The sequence below is a fragment of the Somniosus microcephalus genome, chromosome 9, assembly GCF_052327205.1.
Source record: "Somniosus microcephalus isolate GS21.2 chromosome 9, FLI_Smic_1.0, whole genome shotgun sequence".
Classification (NCBI taxonomy): domain Eukaryota; kingdom Metazoa; phylum Chordata; class Chondrichthyes; order Squaliformes; family Somniosidae; genus Somniosus; species Somniosus microcephalus.
Window position 1 is genome coordinate 226,423,910 of NC_140995.1, and position 24,326 is coordinate 226,448,235.

At 47.1% G+C, this 24,326-nt stretch overlaps 1 protein-coding gene across 4 annotated transcripts in view; it reads right to left on the reverse strand.

The window, feature by feature from the left end:
• Positions 1-24,326, reverse strand: part of xdh (xanthine dehydrogenase) — a 194,205-nt gene that overhangs the window by 36,252 nt on the left and 133,627 nt on the right. For all 4 annotated transcript variants that reach the window (XR_015079622.1, XM_085997953.1, XM_085997952.1 and 1 more), the window contains exons 20-29: positions 20,814-20,933; positions 19,423-19,519; positions 16,864-16,988; positions 12,142-12,275; positions 9,707-9,794; positions 9,514-9,600; positions 6,483-6,674; positions 5,068-5,213; positions 3,657-3,738; positions 1,010-1,105 (exon numbers count right to left, since the gene is read on the reverse strand). Coding sequence is in view for 3 of the 4 variants with exons in the window: in XM_085997953.1 (XP_085854079.1) it covers positions 1,010-1,105; positions 3,657-3,738; positions 5,068-5,213; positions 6,483-6,674; positions 9,514-9,600; positions 9,707-9,794; positions 12,142-12,275; positions 16,864-16,988; positions 19,423-19,519; positions 20,814-20,933 (1,167 nt within the window). In the remaining variant the exon portion in view is untranslated. The remainder of the gene's footprint in view (positions 1-1,009; positions 1,106-3,656; positions 3,739-5,067; positions 5,214-6,482; positions 6,675-9,513; positions 9,601-9,706; positions 9,795-12,141; positions 12,276-16,863; positions 16,989-19,422; positions 19,520-20,813; positions 20,934-24,326) is intronic.

Sequence of the window (24,326 nt, forward strand, 5' to 3'; positions counted from 1 at the left end):
CATCTCTCGGAGCTGTGGTCTCTTGTGGTGATGCTGCTCCCACCATACTGTTGAGTCAGGAATTCCCACATTTCGACCCAGCAATGAAGAAGGAGCCACCTTATATGCCCACGTCAGGATGGTGTGTGACTTGGAGGGGAAACTTGGGGGTGACGGTGTCCCCATCATATCGCTGCCCTTGCTGTTCATAGTGATTATGAGTCACGAGACTGGGAGGTTCTGTTGAAGCAAGCTTGGCCTGTTAGAATCATGGAATGATACAGCACAGAAGGAGGCCATTTGGCCCATCGTGCCTGTGCTGGGTCTGTGAAAGAGCTGTCCAATTAGTCCCACTCCCCTGCTCTTTCCCCATAGCCCTGCAATATCTAATTTTCAAGTATTTATCCAATTCTCTTTTGAAAGTTACTGCTGAATCTGCTTCCACCGCCCTTTCAGGCAGTGCATTCCAGGTCGCAACAACTTGCTGAGTGAAAAAAAATTCTCCTCACCTCCCCCCCAGAACAGCAACGAGGTAAACGACCAGTGAATCTATTTTTGGCGCTGTCGATTATGGGGATGAATGTTGGCCAAGGCACGAGGTGAATTGCTCTGGCAGTAAGAAGCCGATAAGGTGGCTCCTTTATAGAAGTGTCAGAGGTATGCCAATTTATGTCAAGTCAGTGGGCTATCAACAAAGGAAAAAACCCAAGAAAGGAATACCATTGGCAATCATATGAACATACAAACAATGATGGACAGAAAAAGACCCACTGGTCCATCCAGCCTGTCCTATATAATTGGGATGCCTTGTGTATCATAATACATGCGCTGCCCACCCAACCCTGGGAGAGACGGAAAACCAGATAAAACACCAGGCCAATTACTAAAAAAAAATCTGGACAATTTCCCTCCGTTTAATTATTTTTTTATGCCCAAATGTTTATTAAATATAAATTTAAAAAATAAACGCCAAACTTTCCCGGGATATTAACTCCGTTTTTATTTCTGGGAGTCCCGGTTACATTCATACCTGCACCATCTTGGTATGGAGCCCTTGTCCCATCTCAGTCCCACCGTGAGTCAGAAGCACTGAGCCGTCAGTGTAAATATGCACCAAAGCTCCCGCCTGAAACAAAACACAGGAGAATATTCGAATTTCCGCTCGGGCGATAAGATTCCTGATTACGAATGGGGGGAGCCCCCCACCCCTCCACCCGACCCTCATGATTTTTCCGATATGTCCTCCCGCTGGCTGAGGCTCCGCACCGGGAGCACGCATTCGTACAATTAAAGCCTCTTAAAATCTTTGGGCCAAGACGCACTGCCTCTGCAGTTCTGATGGAAGGTGCACACTCGAAATGTTGGGACAATTGGAGCTTTCAAGACTGAGATCGTTAGATGTTATAAGAACATAAGAAATAGGAGCAGAAATTGGCCCCTCGAGCCTGCTCCGCCATTTAATGAGATCATGGCTGATCTGATCTTGGGCTCAGCTCCATTTCCCTGCCCGCTCCCCATAACCCTTCACTCCCTTATTGTTCAAAAATCTGTCTATCTCCACCTTAAATATATTCAAAAACCCAGCCTCCACAGCTCTCTGGGGAAGAGAATTCCACAGATTTATGACCCTCAGAGAAGAAATTCCTCCTCATCTCAGTTTTAAATGGGCGACCCCTTATTCTGAAACTATGCCCCCTAGTTCTAGATTCCCCCATGAGGGGAAACATTTTCTCAGCATCTACCTTGTCGAGCCCCCTCGGTATCTTATATGTTTCAATAAGATCACCTCTCATTCTTCTAAGCTCCAATGAGTATAGGCCCAGCCTGCTCAACCTTTCTTCATAAGTCAACCCCTTCATCTCAGGATGATAGCAAAATACTGCAGATGCTGGAAATCCAAAATAACAACAGAAAATGCTGGAAAAACTCAGCAGGCCAGGCAACATGCGTGGAGAGAGAAATAGAGTCCACGTTTCGAGTCAAACTCTTTGTCAAGACTGAAAAAGCACAGGAAATGAAATAGATTAAAAGGCCAGGCTGGGAGAGAACAAAAGAGAAGTGAAGAGACATTAAGAGGTATTCAAAACGAGACGAGATGGTGATAGGACTAGTGGAGACAAAAGACAGCTCTAGATTAGGTGTGAAATGCGCTGGCAGAATGGGAGACAGCTGCCATGTGGGAGAGAAAAAAAAGGGGGGGGAAAGGAAAAAACAAAGGTGTGGATAAAAAAATAAGTAAAAATGTAATGGGGGCTGAGGTTATGATCTGAAACTGTTGAACTCGATATTGAGTCCGGAAGGCTGTAAAGTGCCTAATTGGAAGATGAGGTGCTGTTCCTCGAGCTTACGCTGAGCTTCCGTGGAACAATGCAAGAGCCCGAGTACAGTGAGGTCTGAGTGGGAATGGGGCGGTGAATTAAAATGACAGGCGACCAGAAGCTCAGGGTCACCCTTACGGACTGAATGGAGGTGTTCCGCAAAGCGGTCACCCAATCTGCGTTTGGTCTCCCCAATGTAGAGGAGACCACATCGTGAGCAGCGAATACAGTATACTAGATTGCAAGAAGTACAAGTAAATCGCTGTTTCACCTGGAAGGGGTGTTTGGGGCCCTGGACAGTGGGAAGGGGGGAGGTATAAGGGCAGGTGTTGCATCTCCTGCGCTTGCACGGGAAGGTGCCGGGTGAAGGGGAAGGGGTGCTGGGGGTGATAGAGGAGTGGACTAGGGTGTCTCGGAGGGAGCGGTCCCTACGGGAGGGGACGATGCGTTTGGTGGTGGGATCACTTTGGAGGTGGCGGAAATGGCGGAGGATGATCCGTTGAATGTGGAGGCTGGTGGGGTGAAAGGTGAGGACAAGGGGAACCCTATCGTGGTTCTGGGAGGGAGGGGCAGGGGTGAGGGCAGAAGTGCGGGAGATAGAACGGACACAGTCAAGGGCCGTGTCAACCACGGTAGAGGGGAATCCTCGGTTGAGGAAAAAGGGCCCTTTCCCCCCCCACCCCTTTTGTTCTCTCCCACATGGCAGCTGTCTCCCATTCTGCCAGCGCATTTCACACCTAATCTAGAGCCGTCTTTTGTCTCCACTAGTCCTATCACCATCTTGTCTCGTTTTGAATACCTCTTAATGTCTCTTCACTTCTCTTTTGTTCTCTCCCAGCCTGGCCTTTCAATCTATTTCATTTCCTGTGCTTTTTCAGTCTTGACAAAGGGTTTGACCCGAAACGATGACTCTATTTTCTCTCCACGGATGTTACCTGGCCTGCTGAGTTTTTCCACCTTCATCTCAGCAATCAACCTCGTGAACCTTCTCTGAACTGCCTCCAATGCAAGGATATCCCTCCTTAAATACGGAGACCAAAACTGCACGCAGTACTCCAGGTGTGTTTATTGGGTAAGGGTATCGAAGGATATGAAGCTAAGGCGGGTAAATGGAGTTGAGGTACAGATCAGCCATGATCTAACTGAATGGCAGAATAGGCCCGAGGGGCTGAATAGCCTCCTCCTGTTCCGATGTTAACTTTGACTTTACTCTTTCAGATGCTGACGGACCTGCTGCGTAGTTCCAGCGACATCTGATTTTTAGATGATCTTGTTTAGAATTTTTTTTCCTTTGTTATCTCAGAGTTCATTTCTACGCAAGCAGCTCCCCTCACCCCGCCCCCCGCCCCCACCACCCACCTGATTCAAGAAGGCGGCGGTGAAGCATATCCCGAACTTGGTTGGAATAACTGCCAGCCCTCTCTTCTTCCAGCGATGTTGTCTGGGCATAAAGATTGAAGAAACAGTTAACCCTTGCACAATATTGTTTGGCAGTATAAGGGTTCAACTCCCCTAACTACCATTAAAGAAATAACTTACTTTTCTATAGCAATTTCTATCGAGCAGAAAGACCTTGGTGTCCATATACACAAATCCTTAAAGGTGGCAGGGCGAGTTGATAAGGTGGTCAAAAATGCATATGGGTTACTTGGTTTTATAAATAGCGGAATAGAATATAAAAGCCAAGAGATCATGCTAGAACTTTATAAATCACTGGTTAGGCCTCAGCTGGAGTATTGTGGACAATTCTGGGCTCCACACTTCAGGAAAGATGTAAAGACATTAGAAAGGGTGCAGAGGAGGTTTACCAGGATGTTACCAGGGATGAGGGACTTCAGTTATGAGGAGAGGTTGGAAACGTTAGGCTTGTTCTCCTTGGAACAGAGAAGGTTAAGAGGTGACCTAGTAGAGGTTTTCAAGATGAACATAGAATAGGGGAAAACTGTCCCCGCTGGTGAGTGGGTCAATAACCAGAGGTCATAGATTCAAAATCATTGGAAAAAGATCTAGAGGGGAGACGAGGAGAAATGTTTTCACTCAGAGAGTTGTCGGAATCTGGAACGCTCGACCTGAAAAGGTGGAGGAAGCTGATTCCATCAATAATTTTAAAAGGGAATTGGACGGGTCCTTGAGGATGAGGAACTTACAGGGTTACGGACAGAAAGCGGGGATTGTGGGACTAAGCATGACTGCTCTTTCAAAGAGCCAGCACAGGCACGACGGGCCGAATGGCCTCCTTCTGTGCTGTAAGTTTCCGTGATTCTAAAACTTCCACAACCTCAGGAAGTCCCAAAGCGCTTTACAGTCAAGGAAATACTTTTGAAGTGTAGTCACTGTTGGAATGTAGCAAATGTGGTAGCCAATATGCGCACAGCAGGCTCCCACAAACAACGAGGAGATAAACGACCAGATAATCTCTTTTAGGCACTGTTGGAGGAACAAATGCTGCCAGGACACCGGAAAGAACTCCCCTGCTCTTCTTCAAAATTGTGAGATCTTTTACATCCACTGAGAGAACAGACAGGGCCTCAGTTTAATGTCTCATCTGAAAGACAGCACCTCCGACAGTGCAGCACTCCACCTAGATTTTGTGTTCAAGTCTCTGGTGTGGGACTCTGAACCCACAACCTTGTGACTCGAGAAGGCAAGAGTGCTACCCACTGAGCCACAGCTGACAACCTAGTAGATGGAGGACAGAACAGCAGTTTGATAAACCAAGTTAAAAGAAACACACGCACACCAAAGACACAGGAGCGTTTATATATCCGACCTGTTAAATTCATCCAATGCTTTTCTCCTGCTGTGATAGGACGAACTCTCCAAACATTCGTCCCAACATCTCCTGATGCTGGACTCTTCTACCTTTTGGTTGAAGTAGGTGATGTCTCCCTCTTGGTAAAGGTTCAGCTTCCGCACCTCGGGAACGGAAAGGGAACAGGATTATTATGGATAAATGAGGACTCCTGGTATGCAGTGGTTGCTCCTGTGGTGAACGGGGGTGTTTGGAGGCCTGTGCGGCCCACTTGTGCCCGCACGTGATTCGACAAATTAACAGGTGGAACACCAGCCGACCTCAAAAGGGGCGTTCAGCCATTCCGTGTCAGAATTTCTGATATCTGATCCTGTGCCAGGAGAGAGCTAAAAATGGACTCTGAAAATCTTGGCCATTCTTTGTACCATGGCTGCAGTGTGTACCATCTATAAGATGCACTGCAGCAACTCGCCAAGGCTTCTTCGGCAGCACCTCCCAAACCCGCGACCTCTTCCACCTAGAAGGACAAGGGCAGCAGGCGCATGGGAACACCACCACCTCCAAGTTCCCCTCCAAGTCACACACCATCCTGACTTGGAAATATATCGCCGTTCCTTCATCGTCGCTGGGTCAAAATCCTGGAACTCCCTCCCTGACAGCACTGTGGGAGTACCTTCACCACACGGACTGCAGCAGTTCAAGAAGACGGTTCACCACCACCTTCTCAAGGGCAATTAGGGATGGGCAATAAATGCTGGCCTTGCCAGCGACGCCCAGATCTCATGAACGAATAAAAAAAATATTTGTGCTCAGGATGTGGGCGGTCCCCAGTTGAAGAAGGTGGCGGTTGTCGCCTTCCTGAATTGCTGCAGTCTGCGTGGTTTTTATTATTCTTTGGAGGGATTTGATACGACTGAGAGGCTTTCTTGGACACTGCAGAGGGCAGTTAAGAGTCAATCAAGTTGGTGTGGGACTGGAGTCACATATAGGCCCAGACCCTCTGAAATGGCCCCACCTTCCCCGGACTTTATGAACCCTCCCATTCCCCCCTCAAATCCATACTTACCTTGCCGGGGATTGTTTCCGTGGGTTACCTGGCAGCGAACACACCCCCATTCCCCTCGCCCCATCCCTGCACCCCCACTCCCCCCACCACCAATGTTGACTCTCATCTACCATAAGTCATGGAATTCCCGTCGGCTTTGGGCGGGAGTCAGCCATCAGGGATTAGAAATGAAGAGCGGTGGGAGTTAAAATCCTGCCCACGATTCCCGCCCCGAGTTAAAACCGGCCCTATAATCCGTGGGAGGAGCAGGCTTGACGAGTCAACTAGTTCTTTTTTACACTGTGCTTTCTTGCGCCCTAATCTGTGTCCCTGGTCCTTGGGGTCCCCGCCCCGCACCCCTCCCCAGCAGCCCTCGCTCACACCATACCTGCTCTGGAGGCAGTCCGCACTTCTCAATAACATCGTTCATCCAGTACTCTGCGATCAGCATTCCCTGAGGAGCCCCGAATCCGCGGAACGCCGTGTTGGAAGGCAGGTTCGTTTTGCAGATGTAGCCTATTCCTCGAATGTTGGGGATTTTGTAAGCGTTACCCATGTGCAATAAAGCCCTTTCCATGACCTGGTTTCAGAGTAAGGCAGTGGTGTAAAGAATTTACTTTGTGGTTCCCTCAGTATTGAAATATAATCTTTACCTCTTATTCTTTGGGAGAAAAATTCGGTTGCTTTGCGCTTCCCGTTAACGCCCCGGTGGTCCGGCAGGGCCCCGGTGCGTGCTGTGTTCGGCCTCTCCCCTTTAATCGGGGAGGGAGGCCTGTAGTACCGCGGCGCTACGTTCCGGCGCTCATGTCGCTGCGGCACGTAGCGCCTCGATATTCAATGGGAGCGCCCCAAGAGGGAGGGGTAGCACTTCCAGTAGCCCCGCCTCCTGCTTGGGGTTCTACCATTCAATTTTGGGCCGGGTGTGCTAACTTTTCCAGCGAAGTTAGTGCCCCAAAGGCGGCATGACTCAATTTTTCTCCCTTTAACTTTACAAGAATGCACAGGAGGCCCCTGGTCTGGATTCTCCTCTAAATTTATTGTCAGTTTTGGGGGCAGCAAGCGCTCTTAAAGGCGAACATCTCAGGTTCACCACAAATGAATAATCCTCCCCACAAAATAACTTCAGTTCCCTTTAAGGCCCAACACCAGACTGTTCTGTTACTCCAGTGTGCGGTTAATGTTGCTGAGAAGATTACCTCACTGAGGAGGCGGTAGCTTGCTGTACTTTACCTGCCTGCTGATCATTTTAATATTCACCAGGACCACCTGCGTCCACCTCCAGAACATTGCCCGACTCCGCCCCTGCCTCAGCTCATCTGCTGCTGAAACGCTCATCCATGCCTTTGGTACCTCCAGACTCGACTATTCGAACGCTCTTCTGGCTGACCTCCCATCTTCCACCCTCCATAAACTGGAGGTCATCCAAAACTTTGCTGTCCATAACCTAACTCGCACCAAGTCCCGTTCACCCATCAACCCTGTGCTCGCTGACCTACATTAGCACCCGGTCCGGCGGTAAAACTCTCATCCTTATTTTCAAATTCCTCCATGGCCTCGCTCCTCCCTATCTCTGTAATCTCCTCCAGCCCTACAACCCTTCGAGATATCTGGGCTCCTCCAATCCTGGCCTCTTGCGCCTTCTCAGTTTTAATCGCTCCACCATTGGCGGCCGTGCCTTCAGTTGCCTGGGCCCTAAGCTCTGGAATTCCCTCCCTAAACCTCTCTGCCTTGCTACCTCTCTCTCCTTCTTTAAGATGCTCCTTAAAACCTACCTCTTTGACCAAGCTTTTAGTCACCTGACCTAATATCTCCTTATGTGGCTCGGTGTCAAATTTTGCCGATAACGCTCCTGTGAAGTGCCTTGGGACATTTTACTATGTTAAAGGTGCTATATCAATACAAGTTGTTGTTGTTGTTGAAAGGTATGATGAAGAGATTGATAAGCCATGCAGTTGTTGCTTTCGTATCTTCACACTCTTCCCCTTGGAGAATGGCGTGAGGTGGCGGAAGGATTCGCAGACCCCTTAACAGCCTGACATGCCATGACGTGAACACACCTTCCGTGGCCGGAACCATCTTAGTACCAGCCAGCAGGGTGGTCAGTATTATACAGTGGGAGGGTGTCATGGGCTCCCACAACCCATATGGTGAGGGGGATGGGCAACCCACACCTATTGGGCGTGAGTATCCCATTGGATGTCAATCCATTGCATTCGAGTTGCGTACGCCTGTTTCACACCAGTGACTGCTCCAATGGGTATGCAAATTACCTGACCTAGGAAATCCTTGTGCAACTAACTCTCCTGAGCGCTAATCTTTTTACACTGGCGTAACAGCAGTGCAACTTGCTGCCTGGAAGTTCTCCCCCATGTTTCTCCAAAATCTTCCTTGCTGGCCTTCCATCATTGACCTTCCATCAACACCAACTTGTTCAAAACTCAGCCACCCGCATCCTGTCGCGCACTAACTCTCACTCATCCATCGCCCCCATCCTCACTGACCAGTACTGGCTCCCTAGCTGCCAACGCTTTGAATTTAAAACTTTTACCCTCAGTTTCAACTGCCTCCATGGCCTTGCTCCACCTTATCTCTACACTCGCTGCACCCTTATATCCCTTTCTTGCACACTTTGGTCCTCTTACTCTGGCCTTTTATGTATCCTGCCCTCCCTTGGTGTCAGAGCCTTTAGCCACCTGGGTCCCAGTCTGTGGAAATCCCTCCCTAAACCCTTCCGACTCTCCACGTCTCCCTTCATCTTTAAAAGCCTTGAATACACAGATCTTCTAACAAGCTTTTATACACTTCTTCTAACTCTCTCACTTGGGCTGTGTTTGTTCCATTATTCCTTTGATCTATTTTATTTATTTATCCCCTCTTCCCCACACACCCCTGTGAATTGCCTTGGGATATTTTCTACATGATAGGTGCTATATAAATACATATTGTTGTTGAAAGATAGAGAGAGTGGACATCTACTGGATTCAAGAAACATCAAACAAACAGGAGAACATAGGAGCAGGAGTAGGCCATATGATCCTTCGAGCCTGCTCCACCATTCAATAAGATCGTGGCTGATCTTCTACCTCATCTCCACGTTCCCACCCGATCCCCGTATTCCTTGATTCCCTTCGTGTCCAAAACTCTTTAGTGCTCTCAGCCTTGAATATACTCAACGACTGAGCATCCTCAGCCCTCTGGGGTAAAGAATTCCAAAGATTCACAACCCTGTGAGTGAAGAAATTTCTCCTCATCTCAGTCCTAAAAAGACCAACTCTTTATCCTGAGATTGTGACCCCTAGTTCTCGACTCTCCTGCCGGGGTAAGAAGCTCCAATATTGGTCTGAAATAGAATGCTCCCTTGTGCCACTGGAAAAAAAAGCTTTCTGCTTAGTAAGGAAGCACAAGCAAGTGTCACGTACAGAAGATGAAAGGTCCAAGGTATTTCCTGCGTTACAGTAAAACGTGAGATCCACTGCTACAATTTTCCCATTCTTCTGGTACCCGACCTTGAAGCAAAGCACAGGAAGAAAAGAAAAAAGAATCCATGAATAACGGGGCAAACAATTCCATTAACATTTCTCTTCACTTTTCTTACCATTCTCGCATCTTTACCTTATAGCGACCCAAAAACGGATTTCTTCCCCCGCTCACTAACATGTCCTCATCACGGTTCAGCATACATCGAACGGGACGCTTTGTCCTATCAAAGGGGGGGGTGGGGGGGGGAGAAGAGGGGATGAAGGGGGGAGGAAAAGAAACAGTGAAACCTTTTTTTGTTGCTGAAAAGCTCACACTTGTGAGTACAATTTCTGATGTTATACTCCCAGCATCGAGTCTCACCCATCGGGAGTAAATATTGAGGAATCAACGGGAGCAGGCCCCTTGGCTATCTTGTCCATGGTCGTGTCAGAAACTTGAATTGGTCACCTAGCCCAGCAACCCTGCTGCGTCTGCAGAGCGTGTACAATTCGCACGGCCGTGGAATCTTATTTAACCTCACAGGATTTACGACAGGACACCAGTGAAATCCCTGGGAGTTTCATCCCCTTTTATGTCCCAGAAGAGACCAGGAGGTAGAAACTGTGGACGTAAAACAGGGGCAAACGTATAGCAACAGTGGGACGTCCCATGTCCAATCTGCATTGGTGTTCGGGCCACTGCTAAATTAATCGGGCCTTTTTTTTAGGCGTCGCGGAGGGGGTGAGGGGGGGTGGTGCCTGAACCGGGTGTTAGGCTCTATGCATATGTTAATGAGGGGCCCGAATGCCTCTTTTAGGGCCCCTCTTGAAAATTGGTTTGTGAGAAGTGGAGCAGACATAGGACAGTAGTCATTAACCATCTGTTGGTCATCCTCAGTTTCTGTTCTCGTTTCTTTGACTGCCCTTTTACCGCTATACCTAGAATTTACAGCACCGAAACAGGTCCACAAACAGCAACAGATAATCTATTTTTTAATGATATTGTTTGAGGGATAAATATTGGCCAGGACACCGGGGAGAACTCACCTGCTCTTCTTCGAATACTGCCGTGGGATCATTTGCATCCACCTGAGAGGGCAGAGAGGGCCTTGGCTTAACATCTCATCCGAAAGACAGCACCTCCGACAGTGCAGCACTGCACTGGAGTTTCAGCCTAGATTACATGCTCAAGTCTCTGTGGTGGGACTTGAACCCACGACCTTCTGACTCAGAGGTGAGAGTGTTACCCACTGAGCCAAGGCTGACACCTGACATAATGGCCCAGAAATTCGGGTAGGGGGCTTCCCGCGGGTGCAAGCCCCCGACCTGCACTTACCTTGCGCGCTGGCAGTTGAGCTGTAGTGCCCCGTGGAATTCCGCTCCGGGGCCTGGCCCAGCTGCCGGCGCGCTGTGCTTGCGTGTCCCAGGGGTGTAGTTAGTGCGATGTGTCACCTGGGATCACGTGAGCCATGGGCAGCTTATCAGAGGAGGGAAAAGCCCATTCATAAGAATGACAGGAAGACCTGTCAAAACTTATAAATACTCCGGGCCCCAAAATAGGAGTAAACCTTCAAATAAAATTTTTTTTTAAATCACCCTTTTTAAATAAACTATAAATTACATTAAATAACTATTTTATACAATAATTTAAATTTTAGAAAAAAATAATTTTATATTCTAACGGGGCTAAAAATAAACTTACCTTGCTTTAAAGTATTAAAAAATAATAAACCTGTGGAAATTTTTTTTTAATTTTAATTAATTGACCACTTACCTTGTAAAAAGCAGGCCTTACGCCTGCTTTTTAAATGTGTAAATCCTGCAGGCTTAACCTCGCGTGAAAACCTGCAAAAAAAAACTAAGTTCAAAGCGCACGTGCAGCCTCCCCTACGCGCGCGTTCAACCTCTGAACCCCTTCGTTCAGAGGATCGAAAATGCCGGTTTCCCGCGCATGCAGGAAACCGGCACTTCCATTCGGCCTACGGGTGAGTACCCCGTGCGTACTCACCAGTGGAGACCCGAATTTCTGGGCCAATATGAGATTGGAGTCAAACCTGGTAGGGGTTGCAGGTTCCCTTCCTTGAAGGCATTGGTGAACCATTATTTATGAAAATCCAGTAGCTTTCATGGTCCTTTTTTTCCTGGTGCCAGCCCACAAACTTATTGGGGATAAACAGATCATCCCGAGCCTCCTCGCAGCTGAATTGATATCATCCGTGTTACACTATCGCCCACAGTCAATATTAGCCCCACTGAATTCAATTTTACAACTGGCCAGGGTAGGATTCGAACTCACTACCTCTTGGTTGTCATTCCAATACTATAGCCAATACACTACCGTATCCCAAAGGTACAGACAAATGAACAGGAACATTCAATTTTATAGGCCCATGGGGGTCCATGGTATGTATCTGACAGGCCCACAGAGACAAACAGTTTGGATACTGGGATGCAGCCTCGAACCATTCCGTTCCAGCAAGGGTTAGTGTTGCGCTTTTAGGGCCAGGGAGGTACATGGTTAGTACACCGACATGGTCATAAATCTCCTTCATTAGTTTCCTATAATCCTCCACTCGCTCTGACTCTTACTTGTAAGCAGCGATTGCCACCACCGAAGACAGCAGCGTGCTGCGGCTCTCCTTCCCACCGAAACCCCCGCCTAACCGCTTCACCCGACAGACGATCCTGTTGGCGGGGACGCCCAGTGCTTTAGCAACGAGGTGCTGCGGGAACACACAATGGAGAATTACATAGAATTTAACAGCACGAAACAGGCCATTCGGGATAAATGCTCCACCCCAGCCTTGTCCCACCTTATGTCATCTCACCCTATCGACATATTCTTCTATTGCTTTCTCCCTCATGTACATATCTAGTTTCTGCATAAATAAAAAGGAAGACCTGCATTTATACAGCGCCTAGCACAACCTCAGGACTTCATCAAGTGCAGCACAACCAATAAAGTACTTTCGAAGTGTAGTCACTCTTGTAATGTAGTAAACGCGGCCAAAATATGTGCACAGCAAGTTCCCACAAACAGCAATGTGATTATGACCAGATAATCTGTTTTAGTGTTGTTGGTTGAGGGATAAATATTGGCCAGGATACCAGGGAGAACTCCCCTGCTCTTCTTTGAAATAGTGCCATTGGATCTTTTACGTCCGCCTGAGAGAGTAGACAGGGTCTCAGTTTAACGTCTCATCCGAAAGACAGCACCTCCACCAGTGCAGCACTCCCTAAGTACTGCGCTGGATTGTCAGCCTAGATTTTGCGCTCAAATCTCTGGAGCGAGACTTGAACCCAAACCGCTAACTCAGAGGTGAGCGCGCTACCACTGAACCATAACTGACAGCTATGGATTGGGGTAAAAAGATGAGGGGATATCATTTTCTAACGCTAGGGATACACCATTTCCAACCCTTCCACAGACTGCGCAACACCTACTTACTCTAATTCTGCTTCCTGTCTGTTAACTAACTGACCCACAGGGTCATCACCACAGACTGGAACTGTCCCACGGAGTCATCACCACAGACAGTGAAGACGTGGGCCCCGACAACATCCTGGCTGTCATGCTGAAGACTTGTGCTCCAGAAATGGCTGCGCCTCTAGCCAAGCTGTTCCAGTACAGCTACAACACTGGCATCTAACCGACAATGTGGAAAACTGCCCAGTTATGTCCTGTCCACAAAAAACAGGACAAATCCAATCCGGTCAATTACTGCCCCATCAGTCTACTCTCAATCATCAGCAAAGTGATGGAAGGTGTCGTCGACAATGCTATCAAGCAGCACTTACTCACCAATAGCCTGCTCACTGATGCTCAGTTTGAGTTCCGTCAGGACCACTCAGCTCCAGACCTCATTACAGCCTTGGTCCAAACTTGGGCAAAATAGCCAAATTCCAGAGGTGAGGTGAGAGTGACTGCTCCACCATTCAATATGATCATGGCTGATCCTTATCTCAATATCATATTCCCGCTCTCTCCCCATACCCCTTGACGCCTTTTGCATCTAGAAATCTATCTATCTCCTTCTTAAATATAATCAGTGACTTGGCCACCACAACCTTCTGTGGTAGAGAATTCCACAGGTTCACCACCCTCTGAGTGAAGAGATTTCTCCTCATCTCAGTCCTAAATGTCCTACCCCGTATCCTGAGACTGTGACCCCTCGTTCTAGACTCCGCAGCCAGGGGAGACATCCTCCCTTCTTCCAGCCTGTCTAGCCCGGTCAGAATTTTATGCGTTTCAATGAGATCCCCTCTCATTCTTCAAAACTCTAGTGAATACAGGCCTAGTCGACCCAATCTCTCCTCATACGACAGTTCTGCCATCCCAGGAATCAGTCTGGTGAACCTTCGCTGCACTCCCTCTATGGCAAGTATATCCTTTCTTAGGTAAGGAGACCAAAGCTGCACCCAGTACTCCAGGTGTGGTCTCACCAAGGCCCTGTATAACCGTAGTAAGGCATCCTTGCTCCTGTACTCAAATCCTCTTGCAATGAAGGCCAACATACCATTTGCATTCCTAACTGCTTGCTGCACCTGCATGTTTGCTTTCAGCGACTGGTGTACAAGGACACCCAGGTCCCTTTGTACATCAACATTTCCCAATCTATCACAATTTAAATAATACTCTATCTTTCTGTTTTTCCTACCAAAGTGGATAACTTCACATTTATCCACATTATACTGCATCTGCCATGTATTTGCCCACTCACTCAAATTGTCTAAATCGCCTTGAAGCCTCTTTGCATCCTCCTCACAACTCACAATCCCACCTAGTTTCGTGTCGTCAGCAAACTTGAAAATATTACATTTGGTTCCCTCATCCAAATCATTCATATATATTGTGAATAGCTGGGGCCCAAGCACTGATCCCTGCGGTAGCCCACTAGTCACCACCTGCCACCCCAAAAAAGACCCATTTATTCCTACTCTCTGTTTCCTGTCTGTTAACCAATTTTCAATCCATGCCAGTATATTACCCCTAATCCCATGTGCTTTAATTTTGCACAATAACCTCTTATATGGGACTTTATCAAAGGCCTTCTGAAAATCCAGATACACCACATCCACTGGTTCTCCCTTATCTATTCTACCAGTTACATCCACAAAAAACTCCAGTAGGTTTGTCAAACACGATTTCCTTTTCATAAATCCATGTTGACTTTGTCTAATCCCATTGATATTTTCGAAGTGTCCTGTTATCACATCCTTTATAATAAACTCTAGCATTTTCCCTACTACTGATGTTAGGCTAACCGGTCTGTAGTTCCCTGTTTTCTCTCTCCCTCCTTTTTTAAATAGTGGGGTTACATTTGCCACCCTCGAATCTGCAGGAACTGTTCCATAATCTATAGAATTTTGGAAGATGCCAACCAATGCATCCACTATTTCCATGGCTACCTCTTTTAGTACTCTGGGATGTAGATTATCAGGCCCTGGGGATTCAGTTCCGTTAATTTCTCCAGCACTATTTTTTTTACAAATACTAATTTCCTTTAATTACTCCTTCTCACTAGACCCTTGGTTCCTTAGCATTTCTGGGAAGTTATTTGTGTCCTCTACCGTGAAGACAGAGCCAAATTATTTGTTCAATTACTCTGCCATTTCCTTGTTCCCCATTATAAATTCTCCCGTTTCTGACCTACATTTGTCTTCACTAATCTTTTTGATGGCTTATCACCAACAAGACAGCATCTAACCACTGCCCCTTGGCATTCAACGGCATTACCATTGCCGAATCCCCCAACATCAACATCCTGGGGGTCACCATTGACCAGAAACTTAACTGGACCAGCCACACAAATACTGTGGCTACAAAGCAGGACAGAGGCTGGGTATTTTTTGATGAGTGTCTCACCTCCTGACTCCCCAAAACCTTTCCACCATGTACAAGGCACAAGTCAGGAGTGTGATGGAATACCCTCCACTTGCCTGGATGAGTGCAGCTCCAACATTCAAGAAGCTCGACACCATCCAGGACAAAGCAGCCCGCTTGATTGGCACCCCATCCACCACCTTAAACAGTCATTCCCTCCACCACTGGCGCATCGTGGCTGCAGTGTGTACCATCTACAAGATGCGCTGCAGCAACTCGCCAAGGCTTCTTCGACAGCACCTTCCAAATCCACGACCTCTACCACCTAGAAGTTACACAACACCAGGTTATAGTCCAACAGCTTTATTTGAAATCACAAGCTTTCGGAGCGCTGCTCCTTCGTCAGGTGAAGTGGAGAAATGCATAAAGACACAGCTTATATAATCAGAGAATAATGTCAGATGTTTACAGGTAATCTTTCCAACTGCCATTTATCGCACCTCGGCAGAGAGATAATCACAGCAGTCAAAGGTGTGAATGGTGTCCAAACAGGTCAGTCCTCCCAAACATGTAACCCCACCTGACGCAGGGTCATCCAGACTTGAGTCGACATTGGCTTGTTCTCTCTACACAGATGCGGCCGGACCTGCTGTGATTTCCAGCAAAAAAAATGTTTTCTGTCTGTTTTTTTGTTTTTCATACAGACCCCAGCATCTGCATGTTCTTTGATGTAATGTTTTCCTGACTGACCTGTTTGGACACCATTCACACCTTTGACTGCTGCGATTATCTCTCTGCCGAGGTGCGATAAATGGCAGTTGGAAAGATTACCTGTAAACATCTGACATTATTCTATGACTATATTATTCTATGTCTTTATGCATTTCTCCACTTCACCTGACGAAGGAGCAGCGCTCCGAAAGCTTGTGATTTCAAATAAAGCTGTTGGACTATAACCTGGTGTTGTGTGATATCTTACATTTGTCCACCCCAGTCCAACTCCGGCATCTCCACACCATGACCACCTAGAAGGACAAGGGCAGCAGGCGCATGGGAACACCACCTCCTCTAAGTTCCCCTCCAAGTCATACACCATCCTGACTTACAAGTATATCGCCATTCCTTCATCGTTGCTGGGTCAAAATCCTGGAACTCCCTCCCTAAGAGCAGCGGATCAAGAAGGAGGCTCTCCACTACCTTCTCAAGGGCAATTAGGGATAGGCAAAAAATGCTAGCCTTCCCAGTGACGCCCACATCCCAGGAACGAATAAAAAAAAGACAGGAACTGACCTGCGGTGCCATCACCACAGGCAGGAACTGACCTGCGGAGTCAACATCACAGATAGGAACTGACCCGTAGTGTCCACCGTCACTGCAAACTGTGATGCGCGTACAAACCTCCTCCTATAGAGCCTCCCAATAGTATTGAAGTACAATGTCAGCTGGTGACATCTGCATTGATGCAGCAACCAGTCAGAAGCACCTGCCTGTGATTGCGAAGGGCCCTGCGTTGATGCAAAGAATTCCATTTCACCGTCTTCACCCTTGGGCACAGCCACGGTGCAGTGTGTCTCCAGGTAGAAGTGCTCCTGGCCTCCAATGTGAATTTCCCCTGCAGAACACCATCAACACAAGTTAGGTGATACCTTGCATCTTGAGAGAGGCGGATCCCGAACAACGAACACATTTTTAAATACAGCTGTACTTCAGGACGAGCAAAAGAATCATTGAATAATACAGCACGAAAGGAGGCCATTCAGCCCGATGTGCCTGTGCTGGCTCTTTGAAAAGCTTGGAATCTAATCGACAGGTTCAGTTTATATATGGAATAAAAACCATCGGAATCCCTCCATTAGATTCCAGTCTGTAATCACTCCCAGGTATCCATTATTCTATATATAAACCATCTGAACCCCTCGATTAGATTCCAGTCTGTAATCACTCCCAGGTATCCATTATTCTATATATAAACCATCTGAACCCCTCGATTAGATTCCAGCCTGTAATCGCTCCCAAGTATCCATTATTCTATATATAAACCACCTGAACCCCTCGATTAGATTCCAGTCTGTAATCACTCCCAGGTATCCATTATTCTATATATAAACCATCTGAACCCCTCGATTAGATTCCAGTCTGTAATCACTCCCAGGTATCCATTATTCTATATATAAACCATCTGAACCCCTTGATTAGATTCCAGCCTGTAATCGCTCCCAAGTATCCATTATTCTATATATAAACCATCTGAACCCCTCGATTAGATTCCAGTCTGTAATCACTCCCAGGTATCCATTATTCTATATATAAACCACCTGAACCCCTCGATTAGATTCCAGCCTGTAATCACTCCCAGGTATCCATTATTCTATATATAAACCATCTGAACCCCTCGATTAGATTCCAGCCTGTAATCACTCCCAGGTATCCATTATTCTATATATAAACCATCTGAACCCCTCGATTAGATTCCAGTCTGTAATCACTCCCAGGTATCTATTATTCTATATATAAACCATCTGAACCCCTCGATTAGATTCCAGCCTGTAATCGCTCCAAGGTATCCATTATTTTATATATAAACCATCTGAACCCCTCGATTAGATTCCAGCCTGTAATCACTCCCAGGTATCCATTATTCTATATGTAAACCATCTGAACCCCTCGATTAGATTCCAGTCTGTAATCACTCCCAGGTATCCATTATTCTATATATAAACCATCTGAACCCCTCGATTAGATTCCAGCCTGTAATCACTTCCAGGTATCCATTATTCTATATATAAACCATCTGAACCCCTCGATTAGATTCCAGCCTGTAATCACTTCCAGGTATCCATTATTATTCTATATATAAACCATCTGAACCCCTCGATTAGATTCCAGTCTGTAATCACTCCCAGGTATCCATTATTCTATATATAAACCATCTGAACCCCTCGATTAGATTCCAGCCTGTAATCACTTCCAGGTATCCATTATTATTCTATATATAAACCATCTGAACCCCTCGATTAGATTCCAGTCTGTAATCACTCCCAGGTATCCATTATTCTATATATAAACCATCCGAACCCCTCGATTAGATTCCAGTCTGTAATCACTCCCAGGTATTCATTATCTTCTATATATATAAAAGGATCTGTCCGTCTGTATGTCTGTCTGTATGTCTGTCTGTATGTCTGTCTGTCCGCTATACACTCAAAAGTTATAGAGCGTACCTACACATATGTTATATCAAAAGAAAGCTTATGATTAGGGGGAGTCTCATAGGCGTATTAACTTTTTGGTCAGACAAAAATTGTTCAGACAGTGTACAAAAAACTTTCAAAAATCCGCTCATTAGCGGTTGACCAATCCTACCGCTCATTAGCGTTGAGTGACATGATGGTTGACCAATTGGTGTGTCACGGGGGGCGTTTCATTCCGTGTGTGGGCGGGACCTAATCCTGCAGCCTCCCGAAACGTAGCGGCCATTTTTTTCACTGCTTTTACTCAACAGCGAGCGGGGCAGCTGCGGCAGCCTGCCGGAGCGGGAGGTGAGTTGGGGTCACTCAGGCCGGGTCTGACAACCGCTCGGCCCGAGACACAGAGCAGGGGAGCAGCAGCGGCCGGCCGTAAACCGCGCGGCCCGAGACACAGAGCGGGGGAGTGGTGCGGCGGCCGGCCGCAGCGGGAGCTCAGCTGGGGTCACTCGCGCTGGGCCTGACCGCTACGCCATGCACGGGGCCTCCGGCTCACCAAGGCCGGGCTCCCTCTCTCTCTCTCTCTCCCCCTCTCTCTCTCCTCCCCCTCGCTCTCCTCCCCCCTCTCCTCCCCCCCTCTCTCCTCCCCCCTCTCTCTCCTCTACTTTTTTCATAACAACATGCCCTCAAAAAACCCTCGGCACCGCCGGGCACTCCAGCTAGTTCTATATATAAACCATCTGCACCCCTCGATTAAAGTCCGGAACTCTTGGCTGTCTCTCACCCTGAGCAGATAAAGGCTTGCCAAACAGTTTTTTTCTCATGAAGGCAGTACGCCCGTAAAATAAAACCAGTACAGACCTTCGATGATGTCATCAGCTTGTGCAAATCCAAGATCAAGGTTTCCATTCTCTATTTTCTGTGGTGGAGTGTGGAATGATTCATGGGCGATTGCCTCCTGTTTTAGAAGATATATCTGGTCACTGCTTGCAGCCAACACACAGGTCTTCAAATGGGACCCTTTTACTTAGACAACGATATCTAGTGAACACAGGAGCTTTTAAACTGCAAGAAGACTTGAAAAGAAAGAACTTGCATTTCTATTGCACCTTTCACGACCTCAGGACATCCCAAAGCACTTTATCGTCAATTAAGTATTTTTGAAGCGTTGTCACTCTTGTAAAGTAGGAAATGGAGCAGCCAATTTGCACACAGCAAGCTCCCACAAACAGCATTGGGATAATAACCAGATAAACTGTGTTTTAGTGATGTTGGTTGAGGGATAAATAGTGGCCAAGACACCAAGGAGAACTGCCCTGCTCATCCAGCAACATTGCCACGGGATCCTTTATGTCCACCTGAGAGAGCAGATGGGGCCTTGGTTTAATGTCTTATCCCCGCAGTATGGCACTGGGAGCGTCAGCCTAGATTTTGTGCTCAAGTCTCTGGAATGGGACTATGAACTCACAACCTTCTGACTCAGATGTGAGAGTGTTACTAAGGGAGCTATGGCTGACACCTGCTGCAAGTGTAACTTGTGAACACTTGTTTCACAACTTGCTGCTGGAGCCCCAACTCCACTCATCGCTTCATTTGAGGTGAGCTAAGAATGCCATCATCTGTATTGTAAGGAAAGGGGTAATCTTTATATTGTAGGAATACTAGCTTTTAGCCGTTGTTTTGTTTAATAGGGATTCTTAAATTGTTAGAAGTCACAGACACAGGACAGGCAGAAAAAGCTCCATTTGTTCATTCATTAGAAAGGAAACCTTGAAGATAAGCACCTGCCTGAGAAAGACCACTGCTCTGGAAAGATAGAGAGTGTACTCAAGTTAGGGAGTGACCTATCTATGGCTGCAGGGGCAGGATATAATCAAATCAGTGTTGAATGATAACTATGCAATGTACCTTTGAAACGTGCAAATTATCACGTAGAAGGGAGGAGATAAAGGTATAGAAAGTGGCTATTGCAACAGATAATTTAGAATTCGATTAAGGTCTGATCAAACTCGGAACTGTCACTCACTTGAATTCTGCGGCTACAACTCATAAGGTTTTGTCTTAAGTACTGGCTGTTCAAGTGTATGTTTAATTATTGTATGCTTAATAAATATGTGGCACCTGACATTAAATGCTGCGAACCCTATTAATTTGAGGAGTAAATTACATCCATCCTCTAAAAGTATCATAATATAAAAGGGGGTACAGTTTACTGTATATAGTAATTAATATAAGGAGGTGCAGTGAATTACCTGAATGGTGATGATGGGCTTAAGCTTATTGTACGTGACCTTTACCGCCTTTGCAGCCCGCTGGGCATGAATCTCTGTGTCAGCAACAACTGCCCCAATAACATGTCCGACACAAGTGACCTACACAGTGTACAAAAATAACAAGGAGTGGTTATAACATACAGCAGTCTTTTTTTTTACGCTCCTAAGAAACCACCTTCAGATTCCACGCTGCCCAAGGGGAGACATGGCGTATCGAGAAATCACGAGCATGCGCTGTGCAGATTCACCAGAATGATACCTGGCCCAAAAGGTTTAAATTATGAGGACAGCTTGCATAGACTAGGCAGGTATTCACTTGAATAAAGACGATTGTGGGCTGAGCTAATTGAGGTATTAAGATGATTAAAGGAGTTGACAGGGTAGATGGAGAGAAAGGCCTTGAAATTGGTTATCATTAAAAATCTGCTGGTGCCACCGTGGGCTGGTGCTACTGGCCACTGCAAATGGTGGCACTGGTGGGACCGCTAAATTGGCACTGGTGGCTAATTAACATTAGCCCAGCGCTAAACTTAACGTCCAATGCCGTTCTGGTGGCATTCGTCTGGCAGGAGGCCCCAATGTAGCATGGCCGTAGCGTCATTGCAGCAAGAACAGCCTTCTCTTAAAGTGAGGCTGTCATTTCAGAAAGCAGTGTCGGTCTCTTAAAGAGGAACTGCCTTCTGAAATGAAAAAAAATTAAAATCATGTAAAAATAGGCAGCTTTTAGCCCTTACAGCTCAACTGCCTTCTGAAAAAAAGGTTAACATTTAAAATAATTCCCAAATGGGAGGCTCCAGCCCTTAAAGCTGAATTACCTTCCATACCTAAAAAAATGGGAAAAGTTCTTCAGCACTAACACAACTGGCTCAGCAAGCCAGAGAAGGGGCACCCAGGGTCTCGCACACAGCACTCCAGCTTTGTGCAGGGGGTCAACACTGCAAGAGAGGTCTTCCACCCACAGGGGCCAGGAGGCTCTCAAGAAAGAAGGATGTGGGACCAGATCACCGAGGCCGTCACTGCCAGCAATGTCGCCCCCACCAATTGGCTCCAGTGCCAAAAGAAGTTTCATGACCTCAGATCAGTGGTCAAGTTCAGTGAATGCATCTTCAAAAGCCGTCTCCTACCAGCTGCACCAATAGCCTCACACACTGCTCAATGCATGACTCCCCCACCCCCGCCGCATCACTCACCTACCAACAATCTACCAAACACAAGTCATCCCTCCCAATCCTAGCTTCACCTCACCCACTTGTAGGAGATGGTGTTGGCTATTCTTGGCAGGGGCATGGCTGAGTCCTTGGCCAGCCGCGGGGCTGAAAGGATACAAGGTGCTGGTATCCTCATATGTTATCTTCCTTCTGGCATGCACCTCATGCTTTCCTGCCCTCCCCTCATCACAACTCCACCCTTATCCCTTCCTTATTTCACACACCCAAGAAATGCAGCCTGCCCAGCCAGTGGTTGACCAAGAAGAGGGAGAGGAGAGTGAAGAAGAAGAAGAAACACTGTCACTTGATTTCACACTCCCAGCCACCAGTACCTCAGGTTCAACCAACAAGGCCATTTGCAGTTTTCCCCACTGAAAATCAGCAGCCTTTCACCAGCCATGCTGCAGCCACTGGGGTAGCACTGCATGACATCAGTAGGATAGACAAAGACACACACAAGACAATCACTAAGGGAATGCATAAAGGCGATGAGTTGATTTCTTGATGCCATATTGGATGGATAGATGTATAAAGTTCGATTGGAAAATTTGCTTTGTGGTGACTTTTATTTCAGCATCGTGGCCAAGAGGATGCTATAATGGTCAGTAACAGAGGGAAGGGAAGGTGTGGGACAAATGTTGAAAGGGAAATTGGGGTTGTGATCACTGGTACCGCAGGTAGATGATTCCATCCCAGACTGCCTGACCAGATAGGGGCTGTCTGGGTTGATCCTTCCTTCTACTTCTTCCTTTGCTTACTCCTCTTCTTCTTCCTCTTCTTCTGTCTCTTCCTCTTCTTCCTCTTCCTCTTCCCTCTGCGAGCAGATGCTGTAAATGTAAATCTGAAGTAAAAGCAAAAAATGCTGGAAATACTCAGCAGATCAGGCAGCATCTCGACCTGAGATGTGAACTCTGTTTCCCTCTCCACGGATGCTGCCTGACCTGCAGAGTATTTGCAGCATTTTCTGTCTTCTCAGAGGCCTTCTTTTACCATCCGAAGCCTTGCAAACATTCAGCAGCACTCCCTGCACACTTACAAAACTTTTAACATGCATTGCAGCAAGTCACTACTTTAATAAAATTTTTAAAAATCCAAATCAAACGCTTATGGAAGCAAACTGATCCCACTGAACCTGACAAGGTATCTATGGCAGTCCAGAATTTGTAACACTCACTCCCCCCATTAAAGCATCTGACTGAGTTTTAAATGACTCCCGAGTCTTTGGGGGACAAACTCATTATAGTCCCGCTTGGGGGGCTAAATTTTAAAAGTTTGGAAAATTAGCGCCAGGCGCTAATGATTCTAAACTTTTAAAAAATTCGGTTTTGCGCTCCAAGAAGGAAGTGGAGCACGAAATCAAGTGTTCCACCTCCTTCTTGGAGCACAATCAGCAGCAGGCGGGGCAGAGACTTCAGCAGTGCTGCACACTGGGCCGTGCAGCGCCGCCGTGTTCAAAGGTTCCTTCACTCCCTTAAAGGGAAGGGCCATCGCTGCAGGCTCTGCAATGGAAAAAGTACCTACCTGGACCACCAAGGCAGCCGCGATCCCACGCGATCAGCCTGGCACTCAAGCAGAGTGCTGGACTGATTGATTGCGGGCAGGAACCCACGAGAAAAAGCGGAACCACAAAGGTAAGTAATTTTTTACTTACCTCGGCCACCTCGCCTTTAATCATCACTCCCAAAGTGGCCAGCCGACCGATGCATGCCCCCTGAAGCTGTCGGTGTTTTCGGCCGGCGTTGCTGCAGGGGGCAGAGGTCAATTTCAGGTCCGGGGCGATGCGCATGGTGATGACATCATGATCTCCAGGTGATGGAGATCGGGGCGCAACGCCATAGCGCCACCGCAAAACTCCCGCCGAATATGGCAGGAGTTGATGTCAACGCCATTTGCGTCCCGTTAGTGCCACCCAGGGGTGCTAACGGGAGGCACAAAGGCACCCAATTTCGCCCCATTGTCTCCACTACCCAAACCTGAAGGTAAATTCCGCACGTTAGATCCACACAACTAAGTAGAACAATTGTTTACAAAAGCCAAATACTGCGGATGCTGGAAAACTGAAATAAAACCAGAAAATGCTGGAAATACTCAGCAGGTCAGGCAGTAGCTGTGGAGAGAGAAACAGAGTTAACATTTCAGGTCGATGACCTTTCATCATCCGAAGAATTGTTCCCTCAGTTGTAGAAACGCAGGAATTTGGTTTCCAATTTCTATTTAAGTGGAGAAACCAAACTGGTCCAAAAATGGGCAAGTGCTATCCCGATCTGCGTTCTGAGACAGTACT